Source organism: Mugil cephalus, chromosome 14, assembly GCF_022458985.1.
Source record: "Mugil cephalus isolate CIBA_MC_2020 chromosome 14, CIBA_Mcephalus_1.1, whole genome shotgun sequence".
NCBI lineage: Eukaryota > Metazoa > Chordata > Actinopteri > Mugiliformes > Mugilidae > Mugil > Mugil cephalus.
This window is the reverse complement of record NC_061783.1, coordinates 22943010-22961559: the sequence shown is the minus strand read 5'-3', so window position 1 is coordinate 22961559 and position 18550 is coordinate 22943010. Positions and strand designations below refer to the sequence as shown.

Below are 18550 nucleotides of genomic sequence, written 5' to 3'. Positions count from 1 at the left end.
AATGTAGAAGAGAGTTTCCCATTGAAACGTGGAGTCGGATTTTTTTTTTATTTTGAGGTTGAAGTGTGTTTGAAGATCATGTGTTACTACATAAATCTAACAAATTCATTTAAACCAAATAAATTGTTTTATTTGTGACTTTCAGGACAAAAAAAAACAATAATTTGATGAGATGAAGAGACAAAGCTTTAGATTCTAGTTGTGACTAATCTTGACCCTGATTTACTTTTTCCTTTACCATATTATTTTTAACCTGTGCAGCTCTATTTTTCTTTATTTTTATATATTATATTCTATTATTTTATATATTTGCACTACTTAAATGTTTTAACATAACATGATTTAGCGGCTAAATAACTTTAATGAATCCAGAGGCGAATCTTTTTTTAAGAGTTTTAAGCATAATTTGCACACACACAAAGTTTTTCAGCTTTTTAAAGTTTGTTAAATTGAGGTCACACCTTTTTAGATAGATTAAAACCTCAGTAAGACACAGAATCATCACTTAAAGTTTATTTTTATGCAGAAAGTTTTTATCATTGTTCATTCCTCTGTGTGTTTTATGGGACGGCAGCGTCTTTTTGAACCAGTCATTGGTTTCATTGCTGAAAGTTATTCTAGGATTCATTTATATCCTGGATGCAAACGTTGAGGACGCTGTCCTAACGATGGTCCACACTGTCCCTCCAGTGTCCCCCCATGAAGGGGAAGGTGCAGAAGATCTTGACGTGGCGATGGGGGGACCCTCCTCCTCCCACGCCCGTCCCCCGTCCTCCAGACCTCCCGGCCGACGCCCCGGACCCGGCGCCGCTGGCGGGACGTCCCGAGAGGGAGTTCTTCGCCAAATGGTCCAACATGTCCTACTGGCACTGCTCCTGGGTCACCGAGCTCCAGGTCTGTACCAAGACGTGACGTTCACAAATCATTTAAAATGCAATTTAATTTCATAACTTACAGCAGAATGTGACTTTGTAAACAAAAAAAACGGATCTTCCCAGAACAGGGATCCAGAAACATCAAGACAAAATACAATAAATTATGACACAACACCTATTTCTACATAAAACTATCTAAGGTAATTCCATAGTTACCAAACAGTGTAGGACTTAAACACATCAGGCTAAATACTTCCAGCCAAACGTGGATCAAACAGATTTCACCAGCAATTTTCTTTTTAAAAATAGACAGGAATGCAGAGTCTTTTATCTTTTATCTTTTATCTCGTTCTCAACTTTGTTCCAAGTCTGTGGATGTTTAAAGACTCGTACGTTCCAGTTTCTTTCCCTTTACTAGTCGTTTCCTCCTCGTGTTGTATTCGTGAGATGAATCTTATAAATACTACGTTTATACATAAATGTCACAGGTTTCTATAGAGAAGAGGATCAGTTGGACATGTCGCTCTTTAAAATGAGATTCAGTGAGATCTGTCTGGTTAAATAAAGGTTAAATAAAGAAAATCTGTTTTTTATGGTTTTAAAAAATCCAACCAAAACCATTTTTTGTAAGTGTTGTTGTTAATTAGCTTCAGTCATGTTAAGGTCCGATCTCTCCACATCAACACGGGGCCTAGTTTGGGATTATTCTACAATATTTACTCATCATCACGGTGAAATAGTCCAACCTCAGTCAATCTACCGCCTCAGTTCCTCTCGTATGATTCGTGACTATGCATGAAAAAAACAAACAAACATTTTTGTTGATTGTCTCCCGTGACCTCGTCTCGTAGCTGGAGCTGCACTGCCAGGTGATGTTCAGGAACTACCAGAGGAAGACGGACATGGACGAGCCGCCTCCCATCGACTTCGGCGACGGGGAGGAGGACAAGAGCGTGAAGAGGAAGAACAAGGACCCGATGTACGCGCAGCTGGAGGAGAAGTACCTCCGCTTCGGCATCAAGATGGAGTGGCTGATGGTCCACCGCATCCTCAACCACAGGTCGGTGACTCTTTAACTAACCAACAAGCTGCTTCCAAGGAACCAAACACTTACATTAAAGTGGCGTCTCCTCCCTCCCTCCAGTGTGGACAGGAAGAATAACGTCCACTACCTCATCAAGTGGAGGGAGCTGCCGTACGACCAGGCCACGTGGGAGGCCGAGGACATGGACATACCCGAGTTCGACCCCTATAAAGTGCAGTATTGGAACCACAGGTGGGAAACTTAAACTTAAACTTAAAAACGATGCTTCACTTCGTATCACTCAGTGCAAAGAAACGCCTGATGTTGGAAAGTAAACTGAATGGTGTCGATGGAACATTTTGAGATGGTCTTTGTGTCTTTTGAAAGACAAGACTGTGAAGTTTCCGTCAGTAGAGTCAGAATCAGTCGACGTGGTTTTGTTCTGGAGGAATCAAAGTTAAAAAAAATAAAAAAAACTGGTGCCTTTTTATTCCAGGGAGCTGATGATGGGAGACGAGGGACGACCCGGGAAGAAGATCAAGGTGAAGGGGAGGGTGAAGCGACCGGACAGACCTCCAGAGAATCCTGTGATCGATGTGAGACTCTTCACTATTATCATTATTATTATTAATGTGACTTAACCTGCAGAATTTAAAACGTTTTTTTTTTTTCTTTTTTACTTTCCGGTTTGCAGCCGACCATAAAGTTTGAGCGCCAGCCCGAGTACCTGGACAGCACCGGGGGGACGCTGCACCCGTACCAGCTGGAGGGTCTGAACTGGCTGCGCTTCTCCTGGGCTCAGGGAACCGACACCATCCTGGCCGACGAGATGGGTCTGGGCAAGACGGTGCAGACGGCCGTCTTCCTCTACTCGCTCTATAAAGAGGTGAGTCGGACGGAAACGCTGCAGCTCTGTGGGTTTAAAGTTCATCCTCCTCGTGGTCTTTTTGTTTTTGTTGTTTTTATTGTTTTTCAAGCAGAAAATCATAGAACAGAACCAGAAAACAACTTAAAATAAAACTGCCCTCTTGCAGAAAAACACATGAATGAAGCAGAACAGATTTCTCCGTATATATTTACTTTTTACGAATAAAAACTGTGTTGAATGTCTTCAATTATTCCCATCCAGGCTGAAATTGTTGGACATGATAGATTTTTACTGGAGCTTTTATTTTACACCATATAAACAGAAATACTGTATGAATATGTATATTTTTGCACAGATATGCAGAAGTTATTTTAAAATGCAAAATCTTGGCTTTTCTTTATCGTTTTTATGATGGCAAACCTCGTAACCCTGATCATTTTTTAAATTATTTTTGCAATATTTCATTAATCGATTGATGCCAAAGACCTTAGTCCTCAGCGCACGACTGTTTTCACCTGATGTACTTTTGTATTTTTGCAAAATCCTGGCTTTGCTCTATCAAGTAATGACAGCAAACCTTAGATACACTGTACAAACATTTATATTTCTGCACAGATGTGCAGAAATTATTATAAAATCTATTGGTTTCTGCAAAATCCTGACTTTTTTTTAATCATGTTAAGACGAGAAACCTTATATATGTCATTAAAAAACAGTTTTAGGCCTAAACCTTGAGACAAATACAGAAACTAGAATGAATAAATAAAATAATATCATTACTAAGATGAATAAAATAAAATACAAATACAAAATTACAAGTTGAATATTGATGTAATTCCAATATGAAGAAATATCAGGACATTCTGGCCACTCGTCATCATCTTTTATTAAATATTATTTATTTTATAGTTTAAAATAATTTATTTTTATGTTTTAATACGCTGTGTGTGAGTATTGTAGTAATATTAGTAGTATTAGTAGTAGTATTCTGCAGGTAACTGTAATGCTGCTGCTCCAGAGCCGTCCAGCCATTTTGTTTAAGTCAGGTGGTGAAATCTGACGACGTTAAGTTGGATCCCAAACAGTAAACATTCATGATGTCTTGTCATGTGAGCGGCTGCTGCCACCTACAGGCTGGAGGCCAGAATACACTTCCTGCAGCTGTTGTAATGTTTGAGGCTTCATTTGATGCTTTTCTTTGTTTTTTAAAAACAAAACTTGACCAATCGTCCATAAATAAGCCGTTCTTGTTTAGTTTTTTTGTTTTTTTTGTGTTTATTTAACTGTGATGGACCTCTGTCCGCCTCCAGGGTCACTCCAAGGGCCCGTTCCTGGTCAGCGCTCCACTTTCCACCATCATCAACTGGGAGAGGGAGTTTGAGATGTGGGCGCCCGACATGTACGTGGTGACGTACGTCGGGGACAAGGACAGCAGAGCCGTCATCAGGGAGAACGAGTTCTCCTTCGAGGACAACGCCATCCGAGGAGGAAAGAAGGCCTCCAGGATGAAGGTGGGAGGAGGGTGGAAGTCCTCGTAACAGCTGGTGAAATGTGGTTTTGGGCTTTTTTGATTATTTAAAGTGTGCGGTGGCGATTTTTCCTCCCAACAGAAAGACTCGTCCATCAAGTTCCACGTCCTGCTGACGTCCTACGAGCTGATCACCATCGACATGGCCATCCTGGGCTCCATAGACTGGGCCTGTCTGGTGGTGGACGAGGCCCACAGGCTGAAGAACAACCAGTCCAAGGTAAACGAGAAACAGACCGGGCCAGAAAAAAAAATATAAAAACACATTTTCCTGCTTTGCAACCAACCTGAAACTCTTCCTCCTTTTCGTCGTCCTCCTGTAGTTTTTCCGGGTGTTGAACAACTACCCTCTGCAGCATAAGCTCCTGCTGACTGGAACTCCTCTGCAGAACAACCTGGAGGAACTTTTCCATCTGCTCAACTTCCTCACCCCCGAGAGGTTCAAGTAAGTCCAGGAATCAGCCGTGATCGGTCCTGTTGGTCGTAGCGTGTTTCCTCTTCTGCTGCTTCTCCATCTCTGCAGTTTTTTTAATTGTTTTGGATTTAAAAAAGAATCTATAGGTTAACTGTAGGAGAAAATATAGTTGTTGTGGTGGTTGGAGAGTCCAGTCAAGGTCTGAATAACCAGACCATGGTTCAGCAGAGGAGGTTTGGACGTTTTGGAAGTTTCAGTCGCAATGGTTGAAAGTGAAGCAGGAAATAGAGACAAAATGAACCTGACTGGTAAAAAAGGACACATCGTTGACTAAGAGTGAACCAGATTGATGAAGTACAAGTGTAATTTTTGGCGATTTCAACTGGAACGACACCTGAAAGTCGTAGAATCTTCACTACCTCCCGGAGATGAGTTTCCAAGATGGCCGCCCCCGCGTGTAAACACTGACTAGAAGCTCCTGTAATATTCTGTTTATGCTACATGGGTCGTACAGACCGATGAAACAGGATTTGTTTCGAAACGCTGAAAGGAAAGAAATGCTGCTTTAAGTTTTTTCATGTGTTATATGAGAACTGAAAAGACCATGTCATGCTAACAACGGCTAAAAACAAATAGCCTGGTAAAACCAAAACAGCGTTGGGGATATTTGACTTAAACAGCTGAAATTTAGTTTAACATTATAAGTTTCTGCCAGGTTATAATCTGATAAAGTTTTGTAAATGCGACCATCTTGTTTTCCGACTTTTGTCACCAGATTTCTTTATTCCCAGTTTCCCTATAAGTTCAGAGTATAAACAAGAATGAAGAAAATGTTTCTCTGTTTCTCTCAGATAGAATATACAGGTTAAAATTGTAAATGAACAAAATGCAAAGGGAAAGAAACAAAGTACAAAATAGACATGATAATAAAAATGAGCCCAGTTACAGCAGCTTGAGTTTTACCTGTGGTTGAAACTGAGCCGTCTTTGTCTCTGTCTGCAGCAAACTGGAGGTTTTCTTGGAGGAGTTCGCCGACATCGCGAAGGAGGACCAGATCAAGAAGCTGCACGACATGCTGGGTCCGCACATGCTCAGGAGGCTGAAGGCCGACGTCTTCAAGCACATGCCTTCCAAGACCGAGCTCATCGTCCGAGTGGAGCTGAGCCCCATGCAGAAGTGAGTCTGAAGGGATTGTTGGAAGTGAAGGAGGAGGGAGGGGGGACGACTGTGAACGCTAAAAAAAAAACGATTTGAATCCGTCCGTCTTCGCAGGAAATACTACAAATTCATCCTGACGAAAAACTTTGAGGCTCTCAACACCAAGGGAGGAGGAAACCAGGTGTCGCTGCTCAACGTCGTCATGGATCTCAAGAAATGCTGCAACCACCCCTACCTCTTCCCAGCGGCCGCTATGGTACGACCCGGAGTTAGAGACGAGTCCGGGCAGAAAATTAGCTTTTAAATCCACAGTGACCGTTTCAGATAACAAATAACAAAACCGATACCCGGGCCGATGCCTGACAGGCCTCAGGCATCACTTTAGTAACTTAGTAAGACAAAATAAGATAAGATAATGTTAAGATAATAGATAATTGTTCACTGGTGGCATGAAAGCAAACACTAATAACGGTTTATACTAATAACGTTTAGTCCAATCTCTCTGTTGGTCTAAACTCTGGAACAAAATGTAGATTAATTTTAGACTTTCTGACACACGGCTGAATTTATCTCTGAGCGTTCGTCTTGATTCTGGAGAAGAAGCAGGTTTATTTAGAACTGTGGTCACCGTGGAGACTACTTCCTTTTACCAGTGGTCACCATGGAGACTACTTCCTGGACCAGTGGTCACCATGGAGACTACTTCCTGCTTCATTCAAGGAAAAGTAGAAAGTAAACTTAGCCTAAAACCACTCAAAAAAGAAAATAAAAATACTTGGTCCGTCTTCAAAAAGTCCAAAACTATGAATCCAGAAACCTCCTCTTGTTGCTGGAAGTGTCTCACGTCTCCGTTGTGCGTCCACCAACGTTAACTAACGTACTTGATTTGTCGCGTCTCCGCACAGGAAGCTCCAAAGATGCCCAACGGGATGTACGACGGACAATCTCTCACCAAGGCCGCTGGGAAACTGCTGTTACTCCAGAAGATGATGAGGAAGCTGAAGGACGGAGGACACCGAGTGCTTATTTTCTCTCAGGTAACCGACCAGAGAGCAAGATAAAACAGAGGGTTTTAATAATGAAATAAAATAAAATCAGCTTCAACAACTCGTCTTTGTTTGTTTGTTTCCTGCAGATGACCAAGATGTTGGACCTCCTGGAGGACTTCCTGGAGAACGAGGGCTACAAGTACGAGAGGATCGACGGTGGAATCACGGGAGGGATGAGGCAGGAAGCTATCGACCGTTTCAACGGTGAGATTAAAACTTCTTAGCACTAAAAAAGTCTAAAATTGAATAAAAGATTTGAGCATATTTTACCTGGTTGGTGTTAAATTACATTTAGTCAAGTCTTAGTAATGTACTAATAGTAGCTCTTCCTAGCCTCTTAGCCTCCCAGCTAATAGTAGCTCTTCCTAGCCTCTTAGCCTCCCAGCTAATAGTAGCTCTTCCTAGCCTCTCAGCCTCCCAGCTAATATGTAGCTGATCTTTCCTCCCTCTCAGCTCCCGGCGCTCAGCAGTTTGCCTTCCTGCTGTCGACGAGGGCCGGAGGTTTGGGCATCAACTTGGCCACCGCCGACACCGTCATCATCTACGACTCCGATTGGAACCCGCACAACGACATCCAGGTACCAGAGGAGGAACCGATGGGGCCCTAGCACCACTAACGTTAGCCTGCCTAGCTAACGGTAGCTCTTCCTAGCCTCCTAGCTAACCTAGTGGTGCCTCCAGTAGCATTTTTACACCAGGCGTCTACCGCTGTGTGACATATACACAGTGGAGTCTTAAAAGGTCTTAAATTTAACCCATAATGTTCATACAAGTAGAGCAAATATTACCCAGCATCCCTCTGGAAAAAGATGCATATTTTTTTAATAAATTAAAAAGAAAGAGAGAGACTTATCAGTTTATTTATTTTGAATATCTTCAGTAATGATCAGTGAGCGTTTTTACTGCCACCTGCTGGTGTGAAGAGGAATTCACTTTTAGATGCAGAACATATGGAAAACACTGGAGCTGCCTTTTGTTTTGCGTCCGAGTCTTTATCTTTAGCTAAAGCTTCTTGTTTTCGTCCTCCTCGTGTTCAGGCCTTCAGCAGAGCTCATCGTATCGGTCAGAACAGGAAGGTGATGATCTACCGCTTCGTCACGAAGGCCTCGGTGGAGGAGAGGATCACTCAGGTGAATAAAACTTCACGAACGTCATGAAACTTCAGGTTTTTGTGACCGATGGTGACGTAACGGCCGTTTTGTCTGCGTCCAGGTCGCCAAGAAGAAGATGATGCTGACTCACCTGGTCGTCCGACCCGGACTCGGGTCCAAGACCGGCTCCATGTCCAAGCAGGAACTGGACGACATCCTCAAGTTTGGGACGGAGGAGCTTTTCAAGGACGAGGGAGAAGGTGAGGAATCAGGGAGGACGTTTTTAGAAAAGGAAATAAAACTACGCACTGAAATGATGCAGACATCGAGTAGAGAGTTTCAGAAATTAGACAATTAATCTGGGATATTGTCAAGTTGGAGCAGTCAGTCGAGTTCATCTACCGCTGAAATTAACTTCTTCCCTCTGAACTTAAATAAAACCAGCAGCCAATCAGACGTAGGCGGGAAACTTCCAGAATAAAACTAAATATCTGCTGCACATATTCAAATGTTCAGTGTATCAGGCTTGTTTTAACTTCTCTGAGTTAATCTATAACGTGAACTATGATATCGGAGGCTGAAGTTTTCCCAGTTGGAATATAAAGTTCTCATTTACAAGGTTTTAGTGAACGCGACATCTAGTTAACTGTTTAATGGAGATTCAAGATGTTTTTATTGATCCCTGCAGGGAAATGATTTGGTCCAAGTTAGAAAAACGTACACGTACAAAAATGTTTACATAGAACAAACAGCGAATAAATGTGCTATTAGTTATCAGACGGTGCGTTCAGGCGCAGTGTTACATGTCGGAAAGACGGAGACTGAACGTATGAAGCCAGGAGAAGACGTCCTGGACGGAGACATTGTGTTTATTTCCTGTTATTCATGTTTTGTTGCTTGTTAATTGTTAAATATTAAATGTTAGGATGCAAATGATGCATTTAAGAGTCGGAATGTGATCCACAGTTTAACTGTTGCACTGCAAGAGTTTACAAATAGTTATCGTATAAACATAACAGCAACCGACGCAGCGCTGCCTAGTGTTTGGGAGGAGTTGTTGCAGACTGAACCAGAAGCAGAATAATGTGCGTTTTAAAGCAAATTAAACTTAAAAAACACGCGTGTGCTCAGGTTTGCGTTCGGGCGAGAACAAAGAGGAGGACAGCAGCATCATCCACTACGACGACAAGGCCATCGACCGACTCCTGGACCGGAACCAGGACGCCACCGACGACACGGAGCTGCAGAGCATGAACGAATACCTGAGCTCCTTCAAAGTGGCTCAGTACGTGGTCAAGGACGAGGAGGAGGAGGTGAGCGCCTCATTCAGGCCGGACCAGGAACAGCAGCAGCAGCATCATTATCCAGACATCCTCCTATAACCTGTCGTTTCTTTTTCTCCTCCTCAGGAGGAGGAGGTGCAGCGGGAGATCATCAAGCAGGAGGAGAGCGTGGACCCGGATTATTGGGAGAAGCTGCTGCGTCATCACTACGAGCAGCAGCAGGAGGATTTGGCCCGAAACCTCGGGAAAGGAAAACGCATCCGCAAGCAGGTCAACTACAACGACGGCTCCCAGGAAGACAGAGGTACACCTTTATTTAGCTATTTATTTATCTGTTTATTTATCTGTTTATTTATTTATTTATGCAACGAACCTCAGGTCCTTACGTTCATGGAACTGGTCGACTTTAAAACAAAAGTAAAGAATAATATGTTTCCAGAGTCAACAGAAGATGAGTCAGTATCAGCTTTTCAAAATAAAAGACAAGAATCGGTGCAAAACAAAAGATGTGTAACAGTAAAATACGCACATTTATTTCACTTAAATAATGTTTCCAAGTTTAGCCTGAAGAGTTTTCTCAGTTTAAAAGTTTGTCTACGTTTAGTCGCTGGTTTCTAACTGAACCAGAGTAAATTATTTGTTTAACAAACCATTTTATTTTATTTTTTTAGTCAAGTTAATTTGTTTTACTTTTGCTCTGATTAATTTTTCTGGTTCTTCGTGACTCGTTTGTTCTTCTCCATCTTCATCTTCTTCCTCCTGCTTCTTCTTCTTCTGCTGCTGCTGCCGCCACTTCCTGTTCTGCTTCTTCTTCTACTCTTGCTTTGTGTTCTGCAGCTTCTTCTTCTTCTTCTCCTTCCACCGCTGCTTCTTCTTCTGCTGTTTTCTTCTCCTCATCCTTCTTTTTCTACCGTTCCTTCATGTCCTGCCTCTTTTCTCCTGTTCTGTTTCTTCTTCTACTCTTCGTTCCTCCTGCTTCTTCTTCTACTTTTTTATTCTGCTGTTCTTTCTCTCTCCTTCCTCCTCCACTGCTTCTATTTCTTCCACCGCCTCTTCTTCTACTCTTCTTTATTCTGTCTGCAGCTTCTTCTTCTTCTTCTTTTTATCCCCTTCATTGTTTCTTCTTCTGCACCTTTTGTTGCTGCTCATTAATCGATCCTTAGAAATGCAGTGAAACCAGATGAACATGAGGAATAAATGGTTTGATTCTGTTTACATGCAGCATAACTTTAATGTTTTGTTTTCTCCTCCCAGCTGATTGGCAGGACGATCAGTCCGACGGCCAATCAGATTACTCCGTGGCGTCCGAGGAGGGAGACGAGGACTTTGACGAAAGGACAGAAGGTGAGAATAAACATTTGACGTTATTTGAGGGCGTTTTACTTTAGGAGGTTTTATCAGGAGTTAATCATTGTTTCCTCTCGGCGCAGCCAACTCCCGCCGGCCGAACAGGAAGGGCCTGAGGAACGACAAAGACAAACCACTGCCCCCCCTGCTGGCCAGGGTGGGAGGCAACATCGAGGTGAGCGTCGCAGCGGCGCCTCTGGTCCCTGCTGCTTTGACTTCAGGCTCTGAACCTTCTCATCTCATCCTCTGCTCTTTCCCAGGTGTTGGGTTTCAACTCTCGGCAGAGGAAGGCCTTCCTGAACGCAGTGATGCGTTATGGGATGCCGCCGCAAGACGCCTTCACCACCCAGTGGCTGGTCCGAGACCTGCGAGGGAAATCTGAGAAAGAGTTCAAGTGAGAGCGGCTTCTTTTTTCTGCTCGTTCCTTTTCTTCTTCTGCTGTTTTTTTCTCCTGCTCTGCTTCTTTCTCCTTCTCTTTTTATGCACCTTCTTCTTCTTCTGGTCTAATTGCTCTTCACTCCACTTTTTACTCCTACTTTTCTTCCTACTCCCTCTGGTTCTGCTCATTCTCTTCTTCTTTTTTTTCCTCCGCGCTTGTTTCTCTTCTTCTTCTGCTTCTTTTTTCTGCAGCTTATTTCACTAATTCCATTTCTTCTTCTGCTGTTTTTTCTCCTGCTCTGCTTCTTTCTCCTTCTCTTTTTAATGCACCTTCTTCTTCCTCTGGTCTAATTGCTCTTCACTCCACTTTTTCTCCTACTTTTCTTCTGCTCATTCTCTTCTTCTTTTTCTTCCTTTCATGCTTCTTGTTTCTCTTCTTCTTCTGCTTCTTTTTCCTGCAGTTTATTTTGCTCATTCCATTTCTCCTCCTGGTTCTTTTTCTACCATTTTTTTTTGTTATTACTTCTACTGCTCCTCCTTCTTCTTCTTCTTCTTCTTTTGCAGCTTATTTTGCTCATTATTTTTCTTCTTCTGCAGTTTTCTCTCCTGCTTTGCTTCCTTCCTGCTTTTTATTTCGTTCCTTTCTCTTCTTTTCCTGCTTATTTTTATGCAGATTCATTCTTCTTCTGCTCATTTTTTTTGCTGCTGCTACTTTTCGTCCTCAGTTTTAGTCAAATAAAGTAAAAGAAACTCTGATTGCTTTTCTTCTTCTACTACTTTTCATCGTATTTCTCCTTATTCTGCTCCTTCTGCAGCTTATTTTCTTCTTCTCCTGCGCCGCTTCTGCATCGTCCTCCATCTGCTTCTTCTTCTTCTACATCTGCTTCTTTGTCTTTATTCTTCCTCCACGGTTCTTATTTTGCTTGTTCTTCTGCTTCTTTTTCTTCTTCTGCATATTTCTCCACTTCTTCTTCTACTCCCGTTTTTCTTTATTCCTATGTCCTCTTATTCTCGTCCTCCTCCTCTTCTTCTTCTGCTTCTTTTTCTGCATCTTTCTCTGCTTCTTCTTTTAACGCCTTGTTTTTCTTTACTCGTACCAACTCTTGTTCTTCTTCTTCTCCTCTCTTGCTCTGATTCGTCTTCTTCTTCTCCAGGTTCTTTTAGTTCTTCGTCGTCTCATTCTTCTTCTTAATGTTCTAATGTTCCCTCCTCCGTCTCTCAGGGCGTACGTTTCTCTCTTTATGCGTCATCTGTGTGAACCCGGCGCCGACGGAGCCGAGACCTTCGCCGACGGCGTCCCCAGAGAAGGGTTGTCACGGCAACACGTCCTCACCCGCATCGGCGTCATGTCTCTCATCCGCAAAAAGGTACTTTTTTTTATTTTAAGTTTTGTTTTTGTTTTTTTTTTTCCTTCTGTTTTTGTCTTTGAATGAATAAATAAATGTGTCTTCGTCGTCGTCTCCTCCAGGTTCAGGAGTTCGAGCACGTGAACGGTCAGTGGTCGATGCCCTGGATGGCAGAGCTGGAGGAGGCGAAGAGAGCGGCGGCCGCTCAGCCAGAGTCTCCCGGGAAAACCCCGTCCACCGGGACGCCGGCCGACACCCAACCCAACACCCCCGCCCCCGGTAAAACACGCTGCTTTAACCACCTACTGCAGCTACAAACCATCACACACCTGCAACCTACTCTTTATTTATTTATCTGTGCACTCTAATCCCAAACTATTTATTTATTCTTTGTAAATTATGCTGCTGCACAACCTGATCTCTTGCACTGTGCATTGAATAGTTAGGTGTTTTTTTTGTGTATTTGTGTGTTTTTGTGTCGTCTGGTTGGGTCTCATATGCTGCACTTTGCTGTTTGGAGAAGATAAAGATTTACAACTCGATACGATGCAAACGGCTCCTCAGGGAGTTTAATCTGTGTGAACAGCATGAATTTACAAAGTGTGAAATAACTTCTGTTCCTAATTTATTAAAGGTTTTATTTAGAGAAGTGAAAAGAATTCAACACTGAGGCCAGACAGACAAACACGAGCCCAGATTACACTGATACCACTTAGTTTTTTAAAGAAATTATATATATTTTTAAAGGATAGTTTGCAAATATTCTCCACATCCCGACCTTTTTAATGACTCGTTAAATTAACTGTTTTAAAAACACTTCGGTGCCTGGACCTGGATTTTTTTCATTAATTTTTCTGCACGATTTTTCCATTTTCCTTCATTCTTCTAATTAATTTGTTATTTCTTTGGACTAAAACGTGTCTGTTGTGTCATTAATTAAATGTGTTTGCAGTTGAGGAGGAGAAGAAGAGCGAGGAGGCCTCGAAGGAAGGAGAGAAGGAGGTGAAGAAGGAGGCCGAGGCTGAAAAGAACGGAAAAGATCCGGTCAAAGCCAGCGACGAGGTAGACGATGAGTTCGAGTGTCTTGACTTAACGTAGGAATCTTTGAGCTCTGGGCTGGATGTTTACGTCTCTCTCCCCGTCGCTAGGTGATCGCGATCCCCGACGACGACGAGAAGAGTCCACAGGCCGAGGAGCAGCCGCCGCAACCGGAACCAGAGAAGAAGAAGAACGGGGAGGAGGCGATGGAGACGGACAAACCGAGCAACGGGGAGGAGGCGGAGAAGGAGAAGGAGAAAGAGAAGGAGGCGGAGAAAGTGGAGGGAGGAGAGGGAGAAGGAGAGAAGAAGAAGAGTCCGGAGGGAGGAGAGGAGGCGAAGTCGTCGTCTACGTCGTCGTCGTCGACGTCGGAGACAAAGACGGAGACGACGGACGTCAAACCGGAGGACGGAGCCGACGTCAAAGGTAAAACTTTTTATTCTTTGTCATTTCAGGAACAAAAAAAAGTTTTCAGGCACCTCCTGAATTTATGAAATATCGTATTAAGAATCACTTTTCTGTCTTTATGTGCAGTTTCTTTTAGTTCAGTCAAAATATTAAACAAATCTTTAAAAAAAACACATTAAAAACTTTAAAAGGTTTCTTAAAAAATCTGAAGAAATTTGGATTATTGGTCATTTTGGTTCCATTGATCCACTAATGAAGCTGTGCTTATTATTAAAAGACGATATTAGTTGACGTACTACGTGGTTTTATTAATATCAAATATATTATTATATAAAACCAGCATTTTTAGAGAATCTTCCGGGACGAAAACGACTGAAACGAGGAACCAGATTATTTATTCTTTTTATTCTGTTACTTATTCACTTTGAATTTAAGAACTGACACATTGAAACTGTCCAGAATTAATTTTTTTCTTGTAAACAATAAACAAAATAAATATAATTATTATTTGTTTCTTGCAGTCACATTTTGAAACAGAAAAAAAAAAGATTTCATGATCATTTTTGAAATTGTGTAAAATTTTAAGGGTTCGCACAAAACACATGAAATAACATAATGAGGAGGAATTTGTGCATTAAGTTAAACACAGACATTTCTTATTAAAGGTCAGAGCTTTTTTGAACCATTTTGACCAGAAAAATGTCGATTTATTCCTCAGAGTTCTTAGTAATTTTCTCCGTAACACACATGTTATATATTATATCGACCCACTCGTTTGTTGTTGGTTTGTCTTTCTGTTCTAATCTTAAAATGCTCATAATGAGCATGTAACACGCTCAAATGTAAAATAAATAAATAATAATAACTTTTATTTATTTCCTTTTCAGCCGAAGAGAAGACGGAGAAGATGGACACGACTCCTCCTCCAGCAGAGGACAAGAAAGGTAACAACCTCCTCCTCCTCCTCCTCCTCCTCCTCCTCCTCCTCCTCTTCCTCTTCACCAGTGTTCCTAATGTTTTGGCCGATCTCCGATGGTCTTTGACGTGTCTCGTCTCCGTTCGCCCCTTCAGAGCCGAAGGAGGAGAAAGAGGCTCCGAAGCCCGAGGAGGCGACGGCCAAACTGCAGAACGGCGACGGCGGCGGCGTAAAAGATGGCGCCGCGTCGACCACCTCCTCCTCCTCCTCCACCACCTCCTCCAGCGAGGAGAAGAAGAAGGCCAAGACCCGGTTCATGTTCAACATCGCAGACGGAGGATTCACAGGTAACGACACGGGAAACGGCTAAAAGGTTTAATCGGATTAATCGCGATTAAATATCGTCAAATTAATCGTGATGACGGATGAATCGCTGATGAAGCTCCTCCTCTTTCCCTCAGAGCTCCACTCGTTGTGGCAGAACGAGGAGCGCGCTGCCACGGTAACCAAGAAGACCAACGAGATCTGGCACCGTCGCCATGACTACTGGCTCCTGGCCGGCATCATACAGTATCCTTTCACCTTTCACCTTTCACCCTTTAACCCTTTCACCCTTTAGCCGCCGACTCAGCGGCCGAGCGGAGCTTTTAAGTTTAGTTTAGTTCGATTTAGTCGTAGATTTTTAAAAAAATTTTTAGTAGGTGGATGTTGTTTCCTTGACGACGCGCCTCCAGACACGGCTACGCCCGCTGGCAGGACATCCAGAACGACGTGAAGTTCGCCATCCTCAACGAGCCCTTCAAAGGAGAGATGAACAGAGGGAACTTCCTGGAGATCAAGAACAAGTTCCTCGCCAGAAGATTCAAGGTGGGAAAACGTTCAGGTTCAGGTTCAGGTCCAGGATTTAAGTCGGGTTCAGTTGTTCCTGGTCCAGGTTTTATTAGTTATGAACCGTTTATTTTAGGGTTTAGGAGAGAATTTGTGACCTGATCAGATTCATCATCTTCCTTTCTTTCTTTCATAAAATGTCTGTTATTCATGAATGGATGAGTCCGACTACAGGACGTTATAGTAGAGTCGGTTTGGTCCAGACTTCTCTTCTAAACGTCCTGTTTTTCTTTCCTGGTCCAGGTTTTATCAGGATTAATTAGTTATGAACTGTTTCTTTTTAGGATTTTGGAGAGAATTTGTGACCTGATCAGATTCATCATTTTTCTTTCTTTCTTTCATAAAATGTCTGTTATTCATGAATGGATGAGTCCGACTACAGGACGTTATAGTAGAGTCGGTTTGGTCCAGACTTCTCTTCTAAACGTCCTGTTTTTCTTTCCTGGTCCAGGTTTTATCAGGATTAATTAGTTATGAACTGTTTATTTTTAGGATTTTGGAGAGAATTTGTGACCTGATCAGATTCATCATCTTCCTTTCTTTCTTTCATAAAATGCCTGTTATTCATGAATGGATGAGTCCGACTAGAGGACGTTATTAGACGTTATTAGTCGTTATTAAACGTCCTGTTTCCTGGTGTCTCAGCTGTTGGAACAGGCTCTGGTGATCGAGGAGCAGCTCCGTCGCGCCGCCTACCTCAACATGTCGGAGGACCCCTCCCATCCCTCCATGGCCCTCAACACCCGCTTCAGCGAAGTCGAGTGTCTGGCCGAGTCCCACCAGCACCTCAGCAAGGAGTCCATGTCCGGGAACAAGCCGGCCAACGCCGTCCTGCACAAAGGTAGCGACGCTCCCGGGAAACCGCGTCCATCGTTTTAGGTTTTAACGCGTCGAACCGGTTTAAGACGACGAGTCCAAGTGTCAACTTTAGTAGAAAACTTCAAACTATAGAGCAGTTTTTAAATAGTGTTGATGAATCAAGACTTATTCCAAATAATTGAAGCTTTTTCCTGAATTGTTGTTGTGTTTGGTGCTTGGAGAAAAAACGCTAGAAAGAAGAGAGAGCTAGCGCAAAAACCATGACAGCCTCCTTTCCTACTGGTGGAACAGAGGTTTCTCTTCGTCCTACTTAAGATCACTGTTGTTTTTTGTTTTTGATTTTGTTTTTTTCGTAAAAAATAACTAAAATTTACTACTAAAAATGTCCCATTGACTCCCAACAAATTCAATAATTTTGAGGAGTTTTAACCCTTTAAATGTCAGTTTAATTCCTTTTTTTTAAAAAAAAAAAAAAAAAACAGCCCTGGATATGACCAGGACTATTTTAAATATTGACTTGATTGGATTATTTTTGCGTAGCATCAGATTTAATATTTACTACTAAAAATGTCCCATTGACTCCCATTATAACCACATTCTGCCGTGACACAATAAAATCATTCATTCTGCAATATTACAGTTTTATTTTCATGAAAAATTGTCAAATTAGTAGTCAAATTTTCATTTTTAGAGTTCAGCACTATAATCAGGCATTTCTCTGTTATAGGGTCTGTGTGTAAAATGTTTATTTCATTAGTTGTTGCTTGTGTTATTGAGAGATTTAAAAAACGTGGTTATAATGGGAGTCAATGGGACATTTTTAGTAGCAAATTTTAAATCTGATGCTTCACAAAAACTAATAATGAAATCAAGTCAATATTTAAGATAATCTTGGTCAAACCCAAGACTGATCTGAAAAAAATTCCCAACATTAGTTTACGACAGAGGATTAGGGCCACATTAAAAAATAAAAAATAAATCACATACTTTGAGATTAAAGTCGTAAATGTACGAGAATAAAGTCGTATATTTACACAATTTTTTAATGTGGCCCTAATCCTCCATCGTATGAGTTTTATGGAAAAAAAATCTCCATTTAAAAAAACAAACAAAAAAAAAAAACACGCAGTGATTTTAAATAATAAACCTCATTTAAAGGGTTAAAATGACCAAAGTTATGTCATTTTTTTTGTAGTTTTGTGCTGAAGTAGTTTAGGACCATGAATCAGCTCAGTTTTTAGAGCAGTTGTTTGGACTTTGCTGTGACTCCAGAGGGTGAATTAAATGTCTAAGGATGTGTTAAAGTTGTGTTACATCTCTCTGAACTCGCTCCCTCTGTGTCTCAGTGCTGAAGCAGCTGGAGGAGTTGCTTAGCGACATGAAGGCGGATGTCACCCGCCTCCCGGCGACCATCGCCCGGATACCGCCGGTTGCCGTGCGACTCCAGATGTCGGAGAGGAACATCCTGAGCCGCCTGGCGAGTCGACAGCCCGACACACAAGCACAGACGCAGCAGGTAAACGCAGCCAACGCTTATTCTGACTTTTTGACTTTTTGGACTTTTTGACTTTTTGACTTTTCTCTAACGTCTTCGTGACTTTTCTCGTCAGATGTCGCAGCAGTAAACCAACACTCGGCTCTTTTACCTCGACAAACACCCTCCCCCCTTCGACTCCTGCCTCACCTCAACATTCCTGATTGGTGCACAGCGGAGTGACGGACAGCGTGCCCAAGCTTGAAGCCACGCCTACTTCTTCCTCTTCTTCTTCTTCATCATCACCCTCTTCTTCCTCCTCTTCTACTTTCTCCCCTTCAAACAGACTTTTACAGATTCTTTTTTTCTTTTTTTTAGTTTTCATTTTTTCTGGAGGATCAGATTCCTCCCTGATCCTCATCATCCCCCAGAAAGAACGAGGCCGTGGACAGAAAAGCTATTTTATTTTTAAAATTTTTTCCTCCTTTTTTTTTTTTTTTTGTTTTTTTTCAATTTCTGTATTAATATTATTGATATAATGTTATTATGATGGTTTTTTGGGACCTAAATAAAAAAAAAAATGTAATAAAGAATTTGTTTGTTTTTATTTTTTTAAATAAAAACAAATGGAAATAAATCCCGACA

At 42.0% G+C, this 18550-nt stretch overlaps 1 protein-coding gene across 2 annotated transcripts in view; it reads left to right on the top strand.

Moving 5' to 3' along the window:
• The window catches only part of chd4a (chromodomain helicase DNA binding protein 4a), a 34759-nt gene extending 16261 nt beyond the window's left edge, over window positions 1–18498 (top strand). For both annotated transcript variants that reach the window (XM_047604387.1, XM_047604386.1), the window contains exons 11-41: window positions 691–894; window positions 1727–1935; window positions 2020–2151; window positions 2396–2495; window positions 2594–2785; window positions 4078–4278; window positions 4378–4515; window positions 4619–4740; window positions 5713–5886; window positions 5983–6124; window positions 6774–6905; window positions 7004–7121; window positions 7371–7495; window positions 7955–8047; window positions 8130–8268; window positions 9140–9321; window positions 9418–9595; window positions 10546–10635; window positions 10722–10813; window positions 10899–11032; window positions 12239–12383; window positions 12485–12641; window positions 13315–13424; window positions 13511–13826; window positions 14696–14752; window positions 14880–15071; window positions 15186–15294; window positions 15459–15591; window positions 16258–16453; window positions 17778–17947; window positions 18042–18498. In XM_047604387.1, coding sequence (XP_047460343.1) covers window positions 691–894; window positions 1727–1935; window positions 2020–2151; window positions 2396–2495; window positions 2594–2785; window positions 4078–4278; window positions 4378–4515; window positions 4619–4740; window positions 5713–5886; window positions 5983–6124; window positions 6774–6905; window positions 7004–7121; window positions 7371–7495; window positions 7955–8047; window positions 8130–8268; window positions 9140–9321; window positions 9418–9595; window positions 10546–10635; window positions 10722–10813; window positions 10899–11032; window positions 12239–12383; window positions 12485–12641; window positions 13315–13424; window positions 13511–13826; window positions 14696–14752; window positions 14880–15071; window positions 15186–15294; window positions 15459–15591; window positions 16258–16453; window positions 17778–17947; window positions 18042–18056 — 4497 coding nt within the window. In that variant the 3' untranslated portion in view covers window positions 18057–18498. The remainder of the gene's footprint in view (window positions 1–690; window positions 895–1726; window positions 1936–2019; window positions 2152–2395; window positions 2496–2593; window positions 2786–4077; window positions 4279–4377; window positions 4516–4618; window positions 4741–5712; window positions 5887–5982; window positions 6125–6773; window positions 6906–7003; window positions 7122–7370; window positions 7496–7954; window positions 8048–8129; window positions 8269–9139; window positions 9322–9417; window positions 9596–10545; window positions 10636–10721; window positions 10814–10898; window positions 11033–12238; window positions 12384–12484; window positions 12642–13314; window positions 13425–13510; window positions 13827–14695; window positions 14753–14879; window positions 15072–15185; window positions 15295–15458; window positions 15592–16257; window positions 16454–17777; window positions 17948–18041) is intronic.
• Window positions 18499–18550: the final 52 nt, after the last annotated feature.